The sequence below is a fragment of the Oryx dammah genome, unplaced genomic scaffold (genome assembly GCF_014754425.2).
Source record: "Oryx dammah isolate SB20612 unplaced genomic scaffold, SCBI_Odam_1.1 HiC_scaffold_16, whole genome shotgun sequence".
NCBI lineage: Eukaryota > Metazoa > Chordata > Mammalia > Artiodactyla > Bovidae > Oryx > Oryx dammah.
Window position 1 is genome coordinate 34,676,433 of NW_024070200.1, and position 19,545 is coordinate 34,695,977.

Below are 19,545 nucleotides of genomic sequence, written 5' to 3' on the forward strand. Positions count from 1 at the left end.
ACCCCCCAAACTGTATGTAATTATTTCATATTCTTAGGTTAATCATGTTTCCATATGGCTTGCAATTATAATTATCATTTATCTGGCTACTTAGTGTGAAAAATGATAAACATCTTTTACTATTAAAAAATGAACGCATTTTATCCTATTATCTGTTAAAAAGGTAAGTTCTGTGCTTTTTACCTGGGACTGAAAAGAAACCCTGTGCTTTCGCTGGGATGGAAAATCCAAATCTTAAAAAGCAAGAAACAATTGAACGACTTTTTTAAAAGTTGAACTTTTTTATTTACTTTTTCACTGAGATGAGCTTTTTCATTTACTGGACTATCAAAAAATTCCAGAGTTTAATAACACATTGTGTTGGCATGGCTGTGAGGGAAAACAGACTCTCACTTACTGATAATGGGAATGTAAATTAGAATAATCCCTAAACAAGGCATTTGGGGAATATTAAATTATAAATGCTTTGACCTAGCAATTTCCTTTCTAGGACTTTATCCCACAGATGAACTTCAACCACAATAGCATATGTGAAAGGTTATTACTGCATGGTTGTTTGAAATAGCAAAACATAAAAAAATAATCTGAATGTCTATCAATCCAAACCAGGTAAAATAAACTATGATACACCCATACAACTGAATCCTATGTAACTGTTAATATAAAACTGAATAGGGAAAGTCTAGGTATGCAAATATGGAAAGACTCTCAAGCACAATGTTAAGTGAACAAATTAACATTGTATTTGCTATGCTGCCATTTCTGTAAAAAAAAAAAAAAAATCCCAGAGAATAATATATGTGGATTTTCTTGTAAATGTATTTTTTTTTAACTCCAACTTCATTTTTTTTGGCTGTGCAGCACAGCATGTGGGATCTTAGCACCCTGGCCAGGGACTGAACCTGCACCCTCTGCAGTGGAAGCACAGAGTCTTAACCACTGGGCCACCAGGGAAATCCCCAAAGCCCAACTTCTGGAAGAATAACTTGGAAACTAACACCAGAGGATATCTGTTTGAAACTATGTGGATGGAGTCAAGAGTATGAGGAACAATTTTCACAGCTTGCCTTTTTAAACTTCTCTATTCAAAATTAAATACTTATTAAAAATAATATCAGAATAATACATTATATATAGAAAAAGCATCACGTAACTGTTTGAGTTATCATCCTTCATCAGGTTACCTGGGGAAACAAATACAGGAAGCGTCTAATGCAGCAGAAGGGCATAGCTGGCACGCAGTATCAGTTACTACTACAAAATCCCTGCACACGTCCCCCCTCAGACTTTAGGTTCCAGTTCCCCAAATAGGAGGTGCCTGCGAACCTTTCCTGTGGCCTCACAGGGACTTTCCCCTCTGCCGAGTGTCTCCCCCATTTCCTTTCTTCTCTCATCTCCATGTAAACTGTGTCTCGGGCATCAGCTCCTCAGAAAGCTTTCTCTGATGGACACCCTTTCCTCCCCTCCCCCCTCACACCCTGGCCCTGTTAGGTGCCGGTCGTTGCACCCCCACCGCCAGACACTGCAGAGTCTGCTGGGTCCTCCGAAGCCCAGAGGCCTTGAGCCTGTGGGCCCTCTGTCCTGGAGTGCTGGCCTTGCCAAGGAATGAGTTCCCCTCGATGGGATGAGGGCATTAACGGCTGGCAGCAGATTCTGCTCTCCACCCACACAGACATCTATAAAAGTTTCAGTTTCCCCTGGAGATGCTGCTCCTCTGACACCCACAAAGAAAATCTGAGTTTCGGTTTCCCTTAAGCTCTCACGAGGAAGGCGCCTGGGGCTTCCCCTCTCACCCTGTGGGGCGCTGTGTGCAGCAGCAGCGGGAGGAACAATGATGAACAGCTCAGGCACGAAGCTCAAGGTCCCGCAGGGAGGGCGGACACTCACACGAGAACAGTAACAGAAACAGTGGGGAATGGGCACAGCCCCGAAGCAGTGGGGGAGCCCAGGCCCCACTGGGGCTCATGGGCGGTGGGGATTGGAGGGAAGGCTTTTGAACAGGCAGCCCCCGCTGGGCGGCCTCCAGAGCGATGGAGGGACAGGGGGCGGTCTGCAGCCTGGGGCTCTGGCCCTTCAGGGAGGGGCCCTGGGGCTGAAACCTGAACCCAGTGGCAGTTTGGTCTACTCCAGGAGGACCTACAAGAGGAGGGCCAAGGCGGGCACTGGCAGGAACCAAAGGGTAAACTGGATGGAGCCTGGTGCCAAGGCAGTTGGACAGGGCCCTGTCGGGGAAGGCTTGGTGCCAGAGGACAAGCCAGAGGCTGTTCCTCAAAGAGGCGGCTTGAATTTCTGCGGGTTTTTTTTCAGCCTCTCTGGGATGTGAGATTCATTCCTTAGAACTCAAGATGTCTAAGGCCCTCCTTCTCTGGGGTCCCTGGGGTTTGGGCCGGACCAATGGGGAAACAGCGACCAGGGGTACAGGAGGAGGGGCAGGAGATGGCAGCTCGGTCTCCCCTCGAGTGTGAGGAGCCCCTGCCCTTTGCTGGATGAACAGTTTGCCCGACCAGCGCTGTGACACCCACATCCTTCCTGCAAAGCTCTCCCCAGACTATAAAGAGGAACAGAGTACCTGCTCCTGCCTGCTTTCAAGGCCCTTGTCAGGAAGGGGAACTGTGGGTGATTCCAGATCACTGTTGGGGCTCGGGCCACCCTTCAGGGCCTGGGTCCCGGGCTGGCAGCTCCGACATCACCTCGGAGCCCTCTTCCCCACCCCCATGACCCCTGTTGCTCTCCAGATACATTGTAAACAGCACGTTTATTTGAGGTTTTCAAACCTCTGGTAAGAAGCACAGGAACAGCAGGGCTCTCCGTCATGCTGCCCTGGCCCCAGCCCGTCAGGCATGCAAGACTGAGGCTGGGAGATGAGTCAAGACACCCTCAGGAGCAGGGCCAGGGAGACACCGCCCTGCCCCCCCCCCCCCGTCTCCCCCCCTCCCCCACCCCCAGTCTGGGCCTGGATTGCAATCAGCAAGGCAGACCCAGCCCAATCTCAGATCCCTCCCAATGCAGGCACCTCTGCTTGGTCCGTTCTCTCTCCCTCCCCGAGCTGCTCTGACCCCCCTCTCTGACCCCCTCTCCTGGAACCTGGAGCCTGAGTCACATGCAGAGCTCCCTCACAGCAGGACCAAACCAGCTGCTGTTGGGCTGTTTCCGTCAGCCCCTCCTCTCCAGCCAGGTCGCCAGAGGAGCAGAGCAGGCCTGGCTCTCCTGTCATTGCCTGGTACCCAGTTCAGGTAGGGCACTCGGCAGGGGACCAGGATCAGCAAACGCTTGCTGAGAGAACCGCTGTGGGTGAGAATGGCAGGGCTGCCCGACTCAGCCTCTGCTAGCTCCAGTGTCTCCCAGCCTCCACTCACTGTCTCCCGCTGGGTCTGACACTCCTCAGGGCTTCAACAATCCAAGGTGCAGTGCCAGAGCCTCTGCCTCCAAGATGTCTCCCTGGCTTGGTGCCCGGCTCAGGGAGCCGGGCTACTGACAGGCAGCCAAACCTGCTACTTCAAGGCCCTGAGGACAGCCTCCAGCTTCATGGCCACAGCCAGGTCGCCCTTCACCTTCAACCGCCCACTCATGTAGGCCCCCAGGGGCCGCAGCTCCCTGCACAACAGGGCCTGCAGGTCCTCCTCGGCCAGCTCCACCACCACGTCGGGGATGACATCAGGCACTCCGCGTCCCACCCTCCCTTGCCCTGTGGGGAGAAAGAAAACTGAGAATCAGTGAGGGGAAAGCTGTGCTACAGGGGGTAGAAGAGGTCAGCATGTCCCACTGGGAAGGGTAGAAAGAGTGGCTAAGAGCTCAGGTACTAATACCCAGGATTCAAGTCCTACTGACTGTGTGACCACTCAGAGCCTCAGTTTCCAAACTGGTGAGATGAGGATGATAATATTCACTAAGTCACGGGTTTATGATGAGAAGCAGGTGACATGATGTACAAAACACGCTCAGACAGAGCCTGGCACAAACAGGCCTGCAACATGTGCAGGGCTCTTGGTCCAGGCAGCTGGGCCATCCAGGCAGTCCTGCTCATGGGGATGGGACAGGGAGCCCAAGGCCTGGGCAGTCACTGCCTGCAAATGGCATCTGAGCTCCTGATAGCTATGGGTTTGCCCTAAACTGCTGGCAGGAGTAGGGCCTGGTCTGAAAAGGACCACAGGTGGTGGGGCTATGAGCAACCCTAGCAGGGAAGGAGAGGGCAGGGAGGGCAGCAGCACCTGCAGTGAGATCCAGGAAATAGATGCTCTGGGGGCCGCTGGGCAGGATGACGTTGAACTGGTAGCAGGCCCCGACCTGGCTGACCAGGGCCTCTGACAGGATGGGCTTCAGAGCTGTCAGCAGCCCCTCGGCCACAGGCCGCTTGGGGCTGGACCCAGCACCCCTGTGAGGTGCAGACGGCTCAACCTCGCTCACCATCTCCAAGGTATCTGCTGGTGGTGGCCAACAGGATGGGGGAGGGAGGCAGAGAGAAGGAAGTCAGTGCACTGCCAAGGTCGGGATGACGGTGGCCCCCATGCTTTCACAGCGCTCTCTCTTACACCCACTGCAGGCCTGCATTCAGTTTCTTCCTCTGCTAAGAGGCTGCCCTTGAGTTTCTAGCCATAACCTCAACCCCCATTTCTAAATCACTCCAGCCTTGAGTCTTAAACTCTCTTCCGGATGCTGTTGCTTCCTCCCATGGAGGCTCCCAAAGGCCTCCGCACACTCAGACTCTTCTCATTACCTTAGTTCTGGTCAGCTCTAGAATCGGGGCAGCTGGAACAGCCGGGCAGGGTGTGCACTGCACAAGGTGCTTGGTTAAAGGAACAAGAGGCGAAGCTCAGTCTGTGCGGGGCACGAAGCTGAACACCCGGCGGGGGAAACCACCCTTTCCCTGAGGCTCCTCACCTGGTCCAGGGCGCGGGGCGCCTCCTGCCACTGAAGGCACACTGCCTCCCAGGAAGTGGAGGGCCAGCTGCTGCAGGGTGCTGTCCAGGCCTGGCCCCGCTGGGCTGTCCTGGGGCGGCTGGAGCACGGCTTCCACTGCCAGCTCCACGCGGTCCACCTCCAGCCCCCAGGCCCTGGTCACATCGTTGATCTCCAGCTGGAGAAGTGTGGGGAGAAATGGCACTCATTCCACAAAGGTCCCATCCAGAGCACCTGCTTTAGGCAGGCTGCTATGGCCACGGTGACCCATGAGGTGCCAGGCCAGCCCTTGAGAAGTGCCCAGCCTGGACGGAGGCAGCGGGCAATTACAACGCAGCCGTGGGAAGCTGTAGTGTGCACCAGGGGAGGGTGTGGGGCAGGGAGGAAGGGGTGATGCTAGGAGGAGGAGGAGTTATCCAGGTGAAGGCCGTAAAGGAGGACCCTTCCAGACAACAGGAACAGCATGTGACAAAGCCCAGAGAGGAGCACCTCGAACGTTTGCGGAACTGCAAGTAACCACAGCTCCACGTAGCTGGACCCTCAAGTTCGGGCTGGGACGCTGGAGACAGCCAAGGGTGGCTGCTCTCTCTCATTTGGACTTATTCTGAGGCACAAGGGGCCCCCGAGAGGAGTTTAGCAGCAAAGTGACAGAGCCATCTTCCTAGCTGCAAAGATTCTCTTGGCTGCTATGTGGACGCTGGACCGGAGGGGTTGAAGATGGAGAGAGAGCAGGTAGGATGCTGTTTCAAACAGCAGGCAAAAGTTACGCAGACACAGTGTCAGGCAGAGGTGGCTTTGAGCCGAGACTCATGGTGGAGGGGCACAACTCTTAGACTCTAAGCCACAGAAGGACACTAGAGAAGCAGCACCACTGGGCTTCTCGGCTGCCTGAGTGTGCGAAAAGAGGAAGGATGGTGAGGAGCCGGGGGAGACAGGTTTCTGATGTGGGTCCTTGCATAGATCATGAGTATGGGCATTCTCCCAGAAAGCACACACAGAGGAAGATGTGGGGGTAGGCAGGGAAGGAATGATGAGTATTCCTTTAGGGAAGGAATAAGGTATTTTTAAATACATTAAGCTTGAGGTGTCTATGGGACAGCCAACCACAACTGGGTAAGTAGGTCCAGGAAGTAGGACAGAATGGGACTGGATCAGAGTGTTGTGAATAATTAGTGTCCAGAAGTAACAAACAGCCCCAGGGGGATCACAGGTGAAAAGAGACCACTGAGGGAACCCCAGAAACAGGAGGACAAGGAGTAACCAGGAGTGTGGAATAACGGAATTCAGAGGAAACAGAGGATCCAATAATAAGAGAAGGACGTGCCCGTGGAGTCCAAGGCCGCCTCCAGGTGACGAGAGGGAAGGACTGAGAAGTGGGGTCACTGTGGGGTCGGCAGTGATGTCAGTCTTAGGAGCCTAGAGTAACAGGAGGAAGGGAGGAAGGAAAGGGAAGAGAGGGGTGAAGAGCTAGAAGCAGTGTGGGACAAAGGGAGAGTGTGCAGAAAGGCAAGAAGAGGATGAGCGGAGGGAGGGAGCCAAGTCCTGGGCCCTGAGCACTGGGCAGTGCAGAGGAACCAGATGCTTCCAGGGAAGCAGGAAAACAGCACAGAGGTAGATGAGCTTCAAGGGGTGACGCTGGAGGAGTTCTCACCCTAGAGAGCTTTCTCCTGAGGATCAAGAGCCAAGGCCTGCTGTAGAGGGATGGGTGGCGGCGGGGGCGGGGGATGGCCGGCAGTAGGGGAGGCTGGGCCGGGCCGGGAGGGGTAAAGTAGCAGGCACAAGTGGGTAAGTGGCTAAGAGGGCCCAGCAAGGGAGAGGTGGGAAGTGTGCAGTCTCTCCAGGTGCAAAACAGGCAAATGGAGGAGTGAAAATGAGAGACGGATGTCTGAACCAGGCTTTGCTGAAGGTGGTGGATTTCCTGAAGTTTCATTTTATTCAGGTACTGAATCCACTTTGCCAGGAGCTAAGTCAGTCTGGGTAATGGCCCTAAAGGACTCTAATGCCCTGGTATGGGACTCACACCCCCAAATGGCCTCTCGTGGCTTTGTTGCACCAAAGTAATGTGCAGCAAGGCCAAAAACAAAGGCCAAGAACAAAATCTGACTGTGTAAGACTAAGCAGTGGACTAACCCACCCCAGTGTTCTTGCCTGGAGAATCCCAGGGACGGGGGAGCCTGGTGGGCTGCCGTCTATGGGGTCGCACAGAGTCAGACACGACTGGAGCAACTTTGGCAGCAGCAGCAGCAGCAGCAAGCAGTGGACTGGAGGGCAGGGGCAGGTAATCTGGCTCTGGCCCAGCTCTGCCCTTGATCACGGCTCTTAGGGGCAAGTCAAATAACTTCTGAGCCTTAATTTCCTTCCTCCAAAATAAAAGAGTGATACTAGCCTTTGTGCAGCAAAATGCAAAGCTGAGGTACACTGAGGCAGACAAAATGCTATGCGTGTGAGAAGTATTGTTACTATCAAAAATAGAATTTTCTTGGGAATTTCAGCCAGTTGATTTATTTCCTGAAGGGACTGGAACCTCCAGGAATGGCATTACCCACTCCCTTCCCTGTCCTCTAACCCTGGGGAAGGCAGAGCCTAGGGGAACGAGGAGAAACTTCACCCATGGTCCCCTGCCAGGACATGGGAGAAAGCCTGAGGTGAGCATGAGGAGCAGGCGACATGCCCTCACACGTGAATTTATTTCAACCCCTCTTGTCACAGGAGGGATCTGAGGTGAATTCCAGTGTAACTGCTCACACTCAGACAAGAGGCAGGAAAAAGGCCCAGAACAAAGACACAAAACCACAAAAACGCACATGCTGCCTTGGGGAGCATGGAATTCCCCAGAAGGTGACTGGGCCAGGAAGGCCCCTGCTCCTTTCACCCACCTGCCCGCCCAGGAGGCCGCTCAGTGCCCCTGAGGCCCAGCGTTGTCATGGCAATGCCTCCAGGGCAGTGAAGAGTGAAACCTCAGGCAAGACTCAAGGCCACTCCCCTGGCCCAGCCCCTTCACCTCTCAGGCCCAGTTTGCCCAAGATCCCTATGGTCTGTGCCCATCTTCCATTCCTCAGCTCACAGTCTCACCAAGACCACTGACTCTTCACAAGTTATTACACTCTTAGGACACAAGGTAAACTGAGGCCCAGAGTGATCTGGTGCTATGCTAAAGTGCCCCAGCAGGCAGAGCCGGGCCCACGTGCCAGCCACGGGACTCCATCCGGTGCAGAGCTGCCTACCAGGAGCTGGTCGCTGATCTTGAGCTTCTCCATCTGGATCTCTCGCAGGGGCCTCTTGAGCAGGGCCTTGGTCATGGCATTCTGGGCTGTCATGCGTGTGGCTGTGTTCAGGTCCTTCACCGTCATCACCGACAGTACCGGGTCCCAGATGCGGAACTGGACGTCGGCCCCCACGGACAGCACAGCCCCATCCTTAGAGGCCAACTGTTAGGAGAGGCCAGGAAAGAGGGGCAGGGGCTGCAGGGAGGCCAGGCCCACTGAGACCACCTAACCTGACCCACTTGCCTGGCCACTGGCTCCTCGAGAACAAAATGGTAACCCCAAGTGCAAGGGGTTCGATATATAGAGCAAGGATGTGCTCCCAGCCTCCCTCCTCCTTTTTCTGGTGTCTTCTCCACCCCTCAGCCCTGATGGCTACTCGCAGGCCAAAGTAGTGACATCCACAACACACCCAGCACAAGCTCCCCACGCCCTCTGTCCAGGGGAGCCGAGAAACCCCTCACCTTGCAGGGAGGAACATTGAAGGCTCGTGTCCTCAGATCTACCCTCTGAAAAGAGTCGATGAAGGGCAGGAGCAGAACCACACCGGGTCCTTGAGGGGTGCGGATCCGGCCCAGTCGAAACACGATCATGCGCTCATAGGTGGGCACGATCTGCTCGTAATAGCAAGGGAAAGGGTCAAAAGCACTGAGCTGATGCTGACAATTATGTCTGCCCAGGTCTTTTCCCCCACCTCTCTCCCTCAGGTTCAGGGTCAGGGATCCTTAGCTCTGTTTCCAGACGAAAAAAACCAAGCTCTGAGAGGTTAACCGACTCGCTCAAAAACCACAAAGCCCCCAGGTGAAACAGGCAAGATTTGAAGGCAGTTTGAGTAACTCCAAAAGCCATGCTCTCAACTACGATACTGTACTGACTTGATTGTCTGTGAAACCTTTAACCTGTATGGTCTAAAGCTAAACATGACTCAAACCAGGAAACTGTCTGCCCTTGTCTTAGTCAAGGCATAAGCTGGGCTGCTCTAATAGCAACCCTGAGGGAAGGGCTTTGCCAGCTTCAGGTTCCTGAAGTCCTCAAGGAAGGAAATATATCCAAATTGAGAAATGAAGGCTCAGAGAGGCAGTGACTTGCCCAAGGTTACAAGATATTGTTTCAGTGGCAGTTTTAGGATTAGGATTTAGGGCCTAAGGAAGGACTCCCTTCCAGACCACCCCAAACCATAAACTTTCCAGAGATAGTGACTGTTGTCTGGGGCTGCGTGAGGGTCAGCTTCCACCTCCACTGCAGCTCCCAGGTACGAACATCTACTCTAGCTCATCCTTTCCCTTCTGCCCCATCCCTTGTTGAAAACGAGGCTGAAATTCCTTTTACTCATCACTTGCTGGGCCAGGTTGAGTGTTTTTCATTTCTAACTTAGCCTAACCCCAAGGGAAGAAGATATTCCTGTGCACCTTAACACCAGTGTTCAGACCCCTAAACTTGGGCATTTGGGAAGACTTGTTTCTGCCACTTACTGGCTCCCAGTAAAGTTGAGCCTCAGTTTCCTCATCTGAAAGCTGAGAATGAACAATTCTTGTCCAGCCCATTTCACAGCGTTAGCTGCTCAGTCATGTCTGACTCTTTGAGACCCCACCGAGATCCTCTGTCTATGGAATTTTCCAGGCAAGAATACTGGAGTGGACTGCCATTCCCTTCTCCAGGAGATTTTCCCAACCTAAGAATTGAACCCAGGACTCCTGCACTGCAGGCAGATTCTTTACCATCTGCGCCCATTTCACAGAGATGTGATAATACTTAGAGGAAGTGGGCAGAGGATGGGAAATTCATGCACCAATGTTAAAGCTCTCAGTGTGGCCCAGCCACTCTGGGGACTGACCCAGCCAGCCTTACCTTCAGGGCAAACCAACCAGAAATGGGGAAGGTGATCAGCAGCAGCAAGAACCCCAAGAAACTGATAAGGCCATGGCAGAAGCAGGAGGGCCAGCTCTGAGGTGCATCTAGGGACAAAAGAGCAGAGACAGTCAAAAAATGCCAACTGCGTCTGGCATGACAGCTGCAGGCTGAGTGAACTCAGTCAAGTGCACCTTTTGCCCACCTACCCTTTCAGTGGCTCCTTCCTTCTCAGAGCTAAGATATTCTTTCCTAACTCACAGTGTTTCATTTTACTGGAGTGCCCTAAAGACCATCAAATACTTGCCTTGCCTAATACTAACTCCGTATCTGTGGGCAGGAGCTAGTTAAGGACTGTTCCTTCCTCCCACATATCAGAATCAATTTGTTCCAAGTCCCAACCTCACAAGGACCATTCTCTGCTAGGCAGCAGTCATTGGAACTGAGAAGTTAATCACAGGACAGCTCAGCTCTCCTCACTGGGCTGAGCAGGAGTCAATCCTTTTGTCTGATTTAAACCGCCTCCCACTTCTGGTAAAGCCAGGAAGAACTCAGCAGCTGTAAACACATGCTGGGCTGAACTGAAGGCTTTTGGCATAACACGTCCTCCACTATTGGCCGGAAGTGTGCTTTCAATTTGGAGGTAAGGCGTTAACCAAAAGAGATAAAGCATCAATGGCTCTTCAACAGATGACACAGATGAGGGCTAAGATGTTCTTTCTTAGCTCACAATTCTTCACCACACTTTAATGTCCTAATGACCATCAAAATGCACGCTTCACTTGAAGCAGCTTCAGAAGAGAGGTGGGGGAGGGGGACTAGGAAGAAAAGACTTGGCTGAAGCACAGGTCCCTGCTCCTGGTGAATGAGAACCCCAGGATGGGACTGAAAGCTGAGGAAATCCCAGGATCTTGGGAATCCTCTCCCAACCCTGAACTGGAAGCAGACAGAATCCTCTGCTCCACCCTTCCAGGAACACCACACCCTTTGGGCTCTCTGAGCACTGGAATACTAAATCTCCTGCTTCTTTCTGACCCATGTGGCCCCAGCAGGAAAAGAACTCTTGGATAGGGGCAGCTCTCATTACAGGTGGGGGTCACAGAAGGGCCGAATCCTCTGGGGTTTGGTTGTCAGGCTGAGGCATGTGGGATCTGACCTCTGGGTCAAGGGAATTACCCAAGGCTTTGGAGAAAAACAGGGCCTGGGAAGACATGACAGGCATCTAAGAGCCTGCCCTTTTTGGCCGGCGCATCTCCACCAGGAAACCGGGAGATACTCAAGCTTGAGGAATCTAGAGGTGTCCCCTGAGGTGAAGATTCTGCCATTTCTCGGCGACCAAGTGCTCTTGGGGTGCTGGCGACCTCCTAGGCCTTGACCTTAGTTTCTTTCTGGGCAAAACGGAAACCTGAAACCTTTGGGGTGATAAATGCCAACAAGAAACGAGGTGGGGCGAGGCTTCTTGAAAGATGAGAGAGCTCCAGTGCTGCCGCCCAGTAGCTCTAAGAAAGGCGGATGGGCGGTAGTGTCCCAGCGCCTGATCCAAGCCCTTCTCCACATCGTGGAAAACCCCTCTCGGTCCCTCCTCTTAGGCTGCGAGGACGCAAGACACGCCGACTCCCGAGAGGCAGAGAGTTCGGGGGTGCCTGCTGATCTCCCTCGGATCCGCTGCGCTGGGCGGCCACTCACCGGCCCCCGGCCCCACGCCGCCCGGCTCCGGGGACAAGCAGCCCTTCTGAGAGCCCAGGAAGCCGAAGTTCGACTGCTGGAAACGGTCAAAGTCCCCCAAAGGCAGCGCCCGATACCCAGACCTGCCAAGCATGGTTCCCAACAGAGGGCACGCCCCGCGCCCCAGGGCAGTACCGGGCTTGACCAGCCAGCCGCTACACTGCCCCGCCCCCGTCGGCCGCTGCTTCCGGTTTCGCCTGTGCTGCGGAGGGAGGGGTGGGGGCGGCCCGAGTGCAGGAGGAGGTCGACCGCGCCCGGCTCGCACCGTTGCATAGCGCCCCCTACGCTGGGAGGACCGAACTGCGATCGCGGAGCTGGGAGGAAAGGTAGTCAAGTGTTCCTGGAGACCCGCAGCGGTCCGCTCCTCCTAAACCTTTTCCCACTAGGTCTTAGAAAAGGAGCAAGAAGAGAAGCTGAGCTTTGTAAGGGAGTTTTCAGGAGCTGAATCTTCTCCAGAAGCAAAGAAATGCTACCAGCCTTCTCAGCACAAACTAACAAACTCTGGACGGATTTGAGGAAGGTTGCCTTTAGGGGTTCTCCAAGGCATGATCAGCAAATTATTCCTGTTTGTATCCCTGAAGCTCCATTAGTTTGGTCACCTGATGCGAAGAGCCGACTCATTAGAAAAGATCCTGTTGCTGGGAAAGATTGAAGGTAGTAGGAGAAGGGGACGACAGAGGATGAGATGGTTGGATGGCATCACCAACTCAATGGACCTGAGTTGGAGCAACCTCCAGGAGACTCTGGGAGATGGTGAAGGACAGGGAAGCCTAGCGTGCTGCAGTCCATGGGGTTGCAGAGAGTCGGACATGACTGAGCGACTGAACAACAACAAAGCGCAGCAAGCAGGGCCTGGCACAGAGAGGATGTCAGTGCTTATCTGTTGAATGAAGGGGTAACCAGGTCATTGTGGGTCAACCTGGGGCAAGAGGACCTGAGCTTTGGCACAAAAAGAAAGAAATTCTGTGTGCAGATCTCAGGGAACATGGCAGAGTAAAGAAGGGGATTGCATAGTGCTATCCCAGGGCAGCCCTCCCGAGCATCACAGATCCTCAGTCTTACAGATGCTGAAATAGCACACCCCACAATCCAGGTACCCAGAGGTAACTTGCTTCTCCCTGGCTGGAGAAAACCAAATGCAAAAGGTGAATTTACTCTGTATACCAACAAATTTTAATTTCCAACAAGGCAGGCTGTGTTCCAAAGTGGGCAAAGAAATTAATAAAGCTTTTCTTGTTCCACACATGCAGGTCCTGCCTCCTAAGGCCCCTCAGCCATAGCCCACTTCCAGATCCCTTCTGCAAATGGCTCCTTACCATCTTTGGCTTTTCCTAGCTTCATAGCCTGGTTCTAAAGCCCTGGGGACACTAATCAAGCAGCAGGGTGCATGCAGTAGGCTCTTGAGGTTTTTGCACTGTCCCTAGGAAGTTAGTTCTCCCCTATCCTCCCACCCCAACCCTAAACTATAAGTTCACCCCACCCCCAACTATTAAAGTTTTACAAGAGCAAGGTCCTGTCAGCACCCTTCTAATCTGTCCCAAGCTGGAACTGAACACAAAATGGGTCCATGGGAGTCATCACAATGATTGGAATGCATTGAGGTTTGAAGACAGGGGCACTGGCCCAGTGATGCCACCTGCAGCTGTGCCTTCTCCCCTCACCAGCTGAGAGCTGGGGCTTCTCCTTTGACCCATTGCTAACTTGATGTCTCCTCATTTTTCTCATACCTGCCCACCAGCTCTCCCCATTCCCTACTGCCTCAGATCCACCAGGCTTTCCTGCTGTCACACGAGGCATCATCCTGATGCCGTCATCTCCACTCAGCGTCCTCCCAGTGTCTGACTCGGGTCCCTCCTCTCACCACAGCCACTGTCCCAGACCACCTGGCCCTAGGTTGTCAGAGAGACTGTCCCAATATACACAATGGACATGGTTTCTTGTTTTCAAACCCTTCACCAGTTCTCTGTGGTCTATAGCCCTGGTCCATCTCCTTAGCTCTCATCTTGCCCAGCCCATCTTGGTCTGACATCATGCATGGGTCCCCTCTTGAATATGAAAATAACCAAAATGAGTTGCTTTTTTCAAAACTAGTTTCGAAACAGCTTCTGTTTCAAACCTCCATGGCTTTGCATATGCTGTTCTCTCGGTTTTAAGGGTCGCCCACCCATCCCCAGCCTCTGAATCCCTGGCAAATTCCCACCACCACTTCAAATCCCAGCTGAGTGATCTCCTGTCCAGCCAGTCTCAACACTGTGAAAATCTCCCTTTGGGGGCCTGCTTCTGCATTAGATCTGGGGTGGTTCAGACGCTAAAGAATCTGCCTGCAGTGCAGGAGACCTGGGTTCCATCCCTGGGTAGGGAAGATCCCCTTCGGAAGGGAATGGCTACCCACTCCAGTATTCTTGCCTGGAGAATCCCATGGACAGAGGAGCCTAGAAGACGACAGTCCATGGGGTCCCAAAGAGTCGGACACGACTAGAAGACTAACACTTTCCCTTTTTTTTTTTCAAAGTAGGAGCCACGCGTGGCCCAGCTGTGTGGCTCTTGCTCCCAGCTGAGGGCTGGCACGAAGCTGTGCCAGTGTGAGCTGAATGAAAGATTCCAAGCCGAGGGCAGGGACGGCCTCCATTCTGCACAAACATCAGTTCTGCCACTGTCCTGCGTGTGACTACTCTTCTCTCCCTCCTCGCCGCTCTGGGCGTGTCTTCAGGACCCTGGGCCAGCCTCTCCGACCCTAGAACCGCCGGTAGCTAGTGTCTCACTTCCTCTGGGAGGCGGGCCCTGAGCTGGCACCTCCCCTTTAGGGCTGCTCCAGAGCTCAGTGTTCTGGCGCCTGCCTCCGGTTCAGTTTCTCCGCTCTCGAAGAGCGAAACTCAGAATCGAAACTGCGCTGGATTCCATGCAGCAGGATCCGGAACCTGCGGGATCTCCAGGGCCCCAGCAGGACCCCGCATTGCCCCACTCCTCCAGCATGCCTCCCCCGGAGTCACTCTCCGAAGGCCACCAGTCCAGGCACAGCGACAGCCCCACAGAGGTACTACTGCGTTTGGGGAGATGGGGTTGGGGCTTTGTTAATTAGGTATGGTCGGTGGAATGGAGGGACTGGGGAACTTGACCAAGTACCTTGAAAAATGATGTAAAGAAGGGAGACCAGGTGCGAGGGTCCTGACCTTCTCGGCTGGGTTAGGGGTCGTGGAAAGTAGAAAAGGGGGCCAGAATGAGTTTGAGGGGAGAGGTCTCTCTGGCTTGCGATTCTCCACGAGCAGCAGGGTGATGCTGAGGGTGAGTGGCACTCCGTACCAGACTCTTCCGCCCAAGCCTCTTCCGCCCAAGCTGGCGACATGCCTCTTATCCCCTACCTCAGATGAAGGACCACCTGTTAAGGAAAATGGAGGTAGTAGTCTTATCGCACCCGCCTGGCAGCCCCGGACAAGCTCCAGGTGTGGACAAGCCAGAATCCTTGTCCTCAGATCAGAAAGTGGGAGAGGGGTGTCTTGGCTAAGGCCCAGGGTTCCTGTGGTTTCTCCTCTAGGAAGCTACTTGGATCCTTTTCCTGCAGCACCGTGCTCCCTCAACCCCCATCCGGAGGAGTTTTTTAGGGGTTTACTGGTCTTTTCCTGCACAAACTCCCCACCCCCAAAGGAAGTGCTTAGATCACTTGCTCTGTTTTCTTCCAGCCCCTTTTTACTCTCCTTCATGAAAGTACAAATAATACCATATTGCATTAACTTTTATTAGTTGCATTATAACACCTAGAAATAATATTTACAATACTAGTTAACATGTTTATTTTCCACGTGCCAGGTACTGTATTATGTTACGTATGTTTTATCTGTTTCTAGGTGTACAATTCAGTGGCATTAAATGCATTCCACAATGTAACCATCACCACAGTCAATTTTCAGAATTTTTTCATTGAAACAAAAATCTTTACCCTTTAAGCTCCTCATTCTCCTCTTCCCCCTGCTGCTGCTGCTAAGTCGCTTCAGTCGCGTCCGACTCTGCGACCCCATAGACAGCAGCCCACCAGGCTCCCCCGTCCCTGGGATTCTCCAGGCAAGAATACTGGAGTGGGTTGCCATTTCCTTCTCCGATGCATGAAAGAGAAAAGTGAAAGTGAAGTCCCTCAGTCGTGTCCTACTCTTAGTGGCCCCATGGACTGCAGCCTACCAGGCTCCTCCGGCTACGGGATTTTCCAGGCAAGAGTACTGGGGTGGGGTGCCATTGCCTTCTCCCTCTTCCCCCTAGCTGCTGGCAACCTCTAATCTACTTTCTGTCTCTGCATTTGCCTAGTCTAGATATTTTATATAAGTGGAATGCTACAGTATTTGTCTCTGTGTTTGGCTGGTTTTACTTAACATGATGTCTTCAAGGTATTTTCATGTTGTAGCATGTATCAGAATGTCCTTTTTAAGGCCAAATAACATTCCATTGTATGTATATACTACATTTTGTTTATCCATTCATTTGTTGATGGACACTTGAGTTGTTTCCACCCCTTGGCTACTGTGAGTAACGCTGTGTACAGAATAATGGGTGTACAAGCATCTGGATCCTTGTTTTCTGTTCTTTTGGGTATATAGCTAGGTGTAGAATTGCTGGGTCCTATGGTAGTTCTATGTTTAAGTTTTTGAGGAACCATCAAAGTGCAGTAAGCATTTTGTGTGAGGTTATATGACACACATTTAATGAATCTCAATTTTTTTAAAGTCCCTTGAAGGCAGGGGTTTGTCCTGGAATCAGGGGTCCCCAAGTTCCAGGCCACGGACTGTCACTTGCCCTGGCCTATTAGGAACCGGGCTCACAGTGGCAAGCAGCCAACAAGAGAGCAAAACTTTATCTGTATTTACAGCCGCTCTCATCACTTGCACTACCGAATTATCACAGTGGAAACAGAAATAAAGTGCACAGTAAATGTAATGCGTTTAAATCATCCCTACATCACCCCACCCATAGAAAAACTGTCTTTCAGGAAACGGTAACCTAGTCCCCAAAGGGTTGGGGACTGCTGCTATACATCCGTGTATCTTGGGGCCTGGTACTGTGTCTTATGAGAAGCGGATGCTCAGTAAATCATGGAGTGAGCGTGAGAAGGCCTAAGTCAATGGAGGACTGGGATACTGATAAGCCAGGGTTTTTGTGTCATCCAATGACAGCTTGGTATGAAACAGGAAGTGCCACTCTCAGCGTGCAGCCACAGGGTGGGTGTCCGGTTGGGTGGGGCCTCCTGGGACTTCAGGGTTCATCTCCCTCTCTGATTCCCCAGCAAGCCACGGAGGAAGAGTTCCAGTTCTTGCACTGCCAGGGTTGCCGGGCAGAAGCTAAGTGCCCTAAGCTGCTGCCTTGTCTGCACACGCTGTGCTCAGGATGCCTGGAGGAGTCCGGCATGCAGTGCCCCGTCTGCCGGGCTCCCTGGCCCTCAGGTGCCGGCACGCAGGCCCTGGACAACGTCTTCTTCGAGAGCCTGCAGCGGCGGCTGTCGGTGTACCAGCAGATCGCACGCGAGCAGGCGTTTTGCACCCGCTGCAAAGAGCTAGCCCACTACTGGTGCTTCGAGTGTGAGCAGCTCATCTGCGCCAAGTGCTTCGAGGCGCACCAGTGGTTCCTCAAGCACGAGGCCCGGCCGCTGGCGGAGCTCCGCAGCCAGTCGGTACAGGAGTTTCTGGACGGCACCCGCAAGTCCAACAACATCTTCTGCTCCAACCCCAACCACCGCAGCCCTATGCTGACCAGGTGAGCAGGCCGGCCGAGGGTGGGATGGTGCATCTAAGAGCCAGGTAGAGGGTTCGGGGAGGAGAGATCCAGAGCCTCATAGCTGGGGCGTGGGTCAAGGAGCTTCTGAGGCCTTGCAACTCACAATGTGGTCCACACACCAGCAGCATCAGTAGCGATGACCACAGTTTACGCTCTCCTGTGCGAATGGATGGATAGTAATAGTTCCCAGTTTCCCCTCACAAGAAAATAATGCTGCAGAAGCATCTTTTCACCCATATCCAGTCATTTCTTCAGGATAAATATTTAAAAATACTGTGACTCGGTGAAGGGATATGAAAGTTTTATATTTCGATACATGTTACCAAACTGCCCTTTAAAAACTCTTTAAGAGTGAAATTTTCCATAAGCACTGCCACTCAGTCTCCCTATAGCTAGACTGTAAAATGAGATGTGGGTAGTTAGTTCCTGGCTCAAAAGCACTCCCAAGCTTCCTGAGAGGATCTGTATGAAGAAAGTCAAGTCCCATTTTAATTATTTTTACCACGCAGCACAGGAATTTAAATTCAGGTTTTTTTAGACAGATAAAATACATTAATATGGTTCAAAAAATTGCTAACAAAATTTATAGAGAGAACAAAATCTCTGTTCCATTTTGTCCCACATCTGCCTAATACCCATCCCTTCTCCCTTCCCAATTCAAGGTTAACCATTGTTACCAGCTTTAAAGGGCTTCCCTTGTGGCTCAGCTGGTAAAGAATCCACCTGCAATGTGGGAAACCTGGGTCCCTGGATTGGGAAGATCCCCTGGAGAAGGGAAGGCTACCCACGCCAATATTCTGGCCTAGAGAATTCCATGGACTGCATAGTCCATGGGGTCACAAAGAATCAGTCATGACTGAGCGACTTTAACTTTCACCAGCTTTAAAACTTTCCAGAGTTTATGAATATACACACAGATATAAGTATATAGTCTTATAGGACTTATTGTTCCCTTTTTTAGCAAAAAGATAGCATACCCGTGTGAACTTTTAACGCTCTCTTCTCATGCAGCTACAGTAGATAGCTGTAAGATTCTTGGGGATCAGCTTACAAAGTGAAGGTATTCCTTGCCTATAAGGGGCACTCAGACAGAGCTCCATTCTGGCTAAACTATAACTTGCTTGCTTCCTGCTAAGAGGTTTACCACCTGTACTACCAGATTCCACAAGGGCTGATATTATTGTTTGAGTTTGGATTTCTTTATTTATTATTGACATTGTCCAGTGGCTTTTCATGTGTTTATTGGTCATTGAGATTCTTCATTTGTGAATTGCTTACTGAGGTCCTTTGCTTGTTTATTTGTTTATTCTTAGGAATTACTCTTTAATTATAAGAGCTTGTTATAGTGCCAACATTTTTCCTGTGTTGACCTTTATCATTCATTTAATATGAGGTGTTGTGTTCAAGTTTTTAGTTCCATATAGTCTAATCCATCAATCTCTTCCTTTATGGTATCTGGCTTTGGTCATCCTAGGAAAGATTTTGCCTATGCCAATATTGAAAATATTTACTTATACTCTATTTTAATAGTTTATTTTTATTAAATCTTTAATTCCCATGGAACTTATCTTTGTGTGATGTGAGATAGGAACACTCGCTTCTCATTTCTCTCCAGATAGCCAGTTCTCTCAACAACTTTCACTGAATAATCCACTCTTTATTTGATTTTTCCCGTTTTTTTAGATTGAAGCATAGTTGATGTACAGTATTCTATAAGTTACAGGTGTACAGGATAGTGATTCACAATTTTAAAGGTTATACTTCACTTACAGTTATTATAAAACATTGGCTATATTGCCACATGTTGTACAATATATCCCTCTAGCTTATGAATAATCTGCTCTTGGCTTTGATCTGAAATGCCCTTTTAATCTTGTACTACATGTCCATGTAGTCATGAATATATTTGTAAATCTCTGTTCTGCACCAACAGAGTGCAGAACCAACTCCTATGCTAATCCTTACTGCTATAAGGAATTCAGTAGCTTTATATTTGGTAGGGTGAATTCCCACTCTTCAGAAATAATTTTGCTTTTACAATTTGTGCAGCTTCTTTTGC

The 19,545-nt window shown here is 51.5% G+C and overlaps 2 protein-coding genes across 7 annotated transcripts in view; one reads left to right on the top strand and one right to left on the bottom strand.

The window, feature by feature from the left end:
• Positions 1–744: 744 nt before the first annotated feature.
• On the bottom strand, positions 745–11,899 carry STOML1 (stomatin like 1). Of its 2 annotated transcripts, none has more exons than XM_040257212.1 (7): positions 11,694–11,899; positions 10,008–10,114; positions 8,624–8,773; positions 8,121–8,324; positions 4,879–5,074; positions 4,209–4,418; positions 745–3,685 (listed from the first exon to the last, which is right to left on the bottom strand). In XM_040257212.1, the coding sequence occupies exons 1-7, from the start codon at positions 11,824–11,826 to the stop codon at positions 3,492–3,494; spliced, it is 1,194 nt and encodes a 397-aa protein (XP_040113146.1). In that variant the 5' UTR covers positions 11,827–11,899; the 3' UTR covers positions 745–3,491. The 2 variants fall into 2 exon arrangements, with proteins under 2 accessions (XP_040113146.1, XP_040113145.1); XM_040257211.1 differs by having other exon boundaries at positions 4,209–4,421.
• A 2,615-nt stretch (positions 11,900–14,514) lies between these two features.
• Positions 14,515–19,545, top strand: part of PML (PML nuclear body scaffold) — a 52,985-nt gene continuing 47,954 nt past the window's right edge. For all 5 annotated transcript variants that reach the window (XM_040257213.1, XM_040257216.1, XM_040257214.1 and 2 more), the window contains exons 1-2: positions 14,515–14,766; positions 16,999–17,465. In XM_040257213.1, coding sequence (XP_040113147.1) covers positions 14,632–14,766; positions 16,999–17,465 — 602 coding nt within the window. In that variant the 5' untranslated portion in view covers positions 14,515–14,631. The remainder of the gene's footprint in view (positions 14,767–16,998; positions 17,466–19,545) is intronic.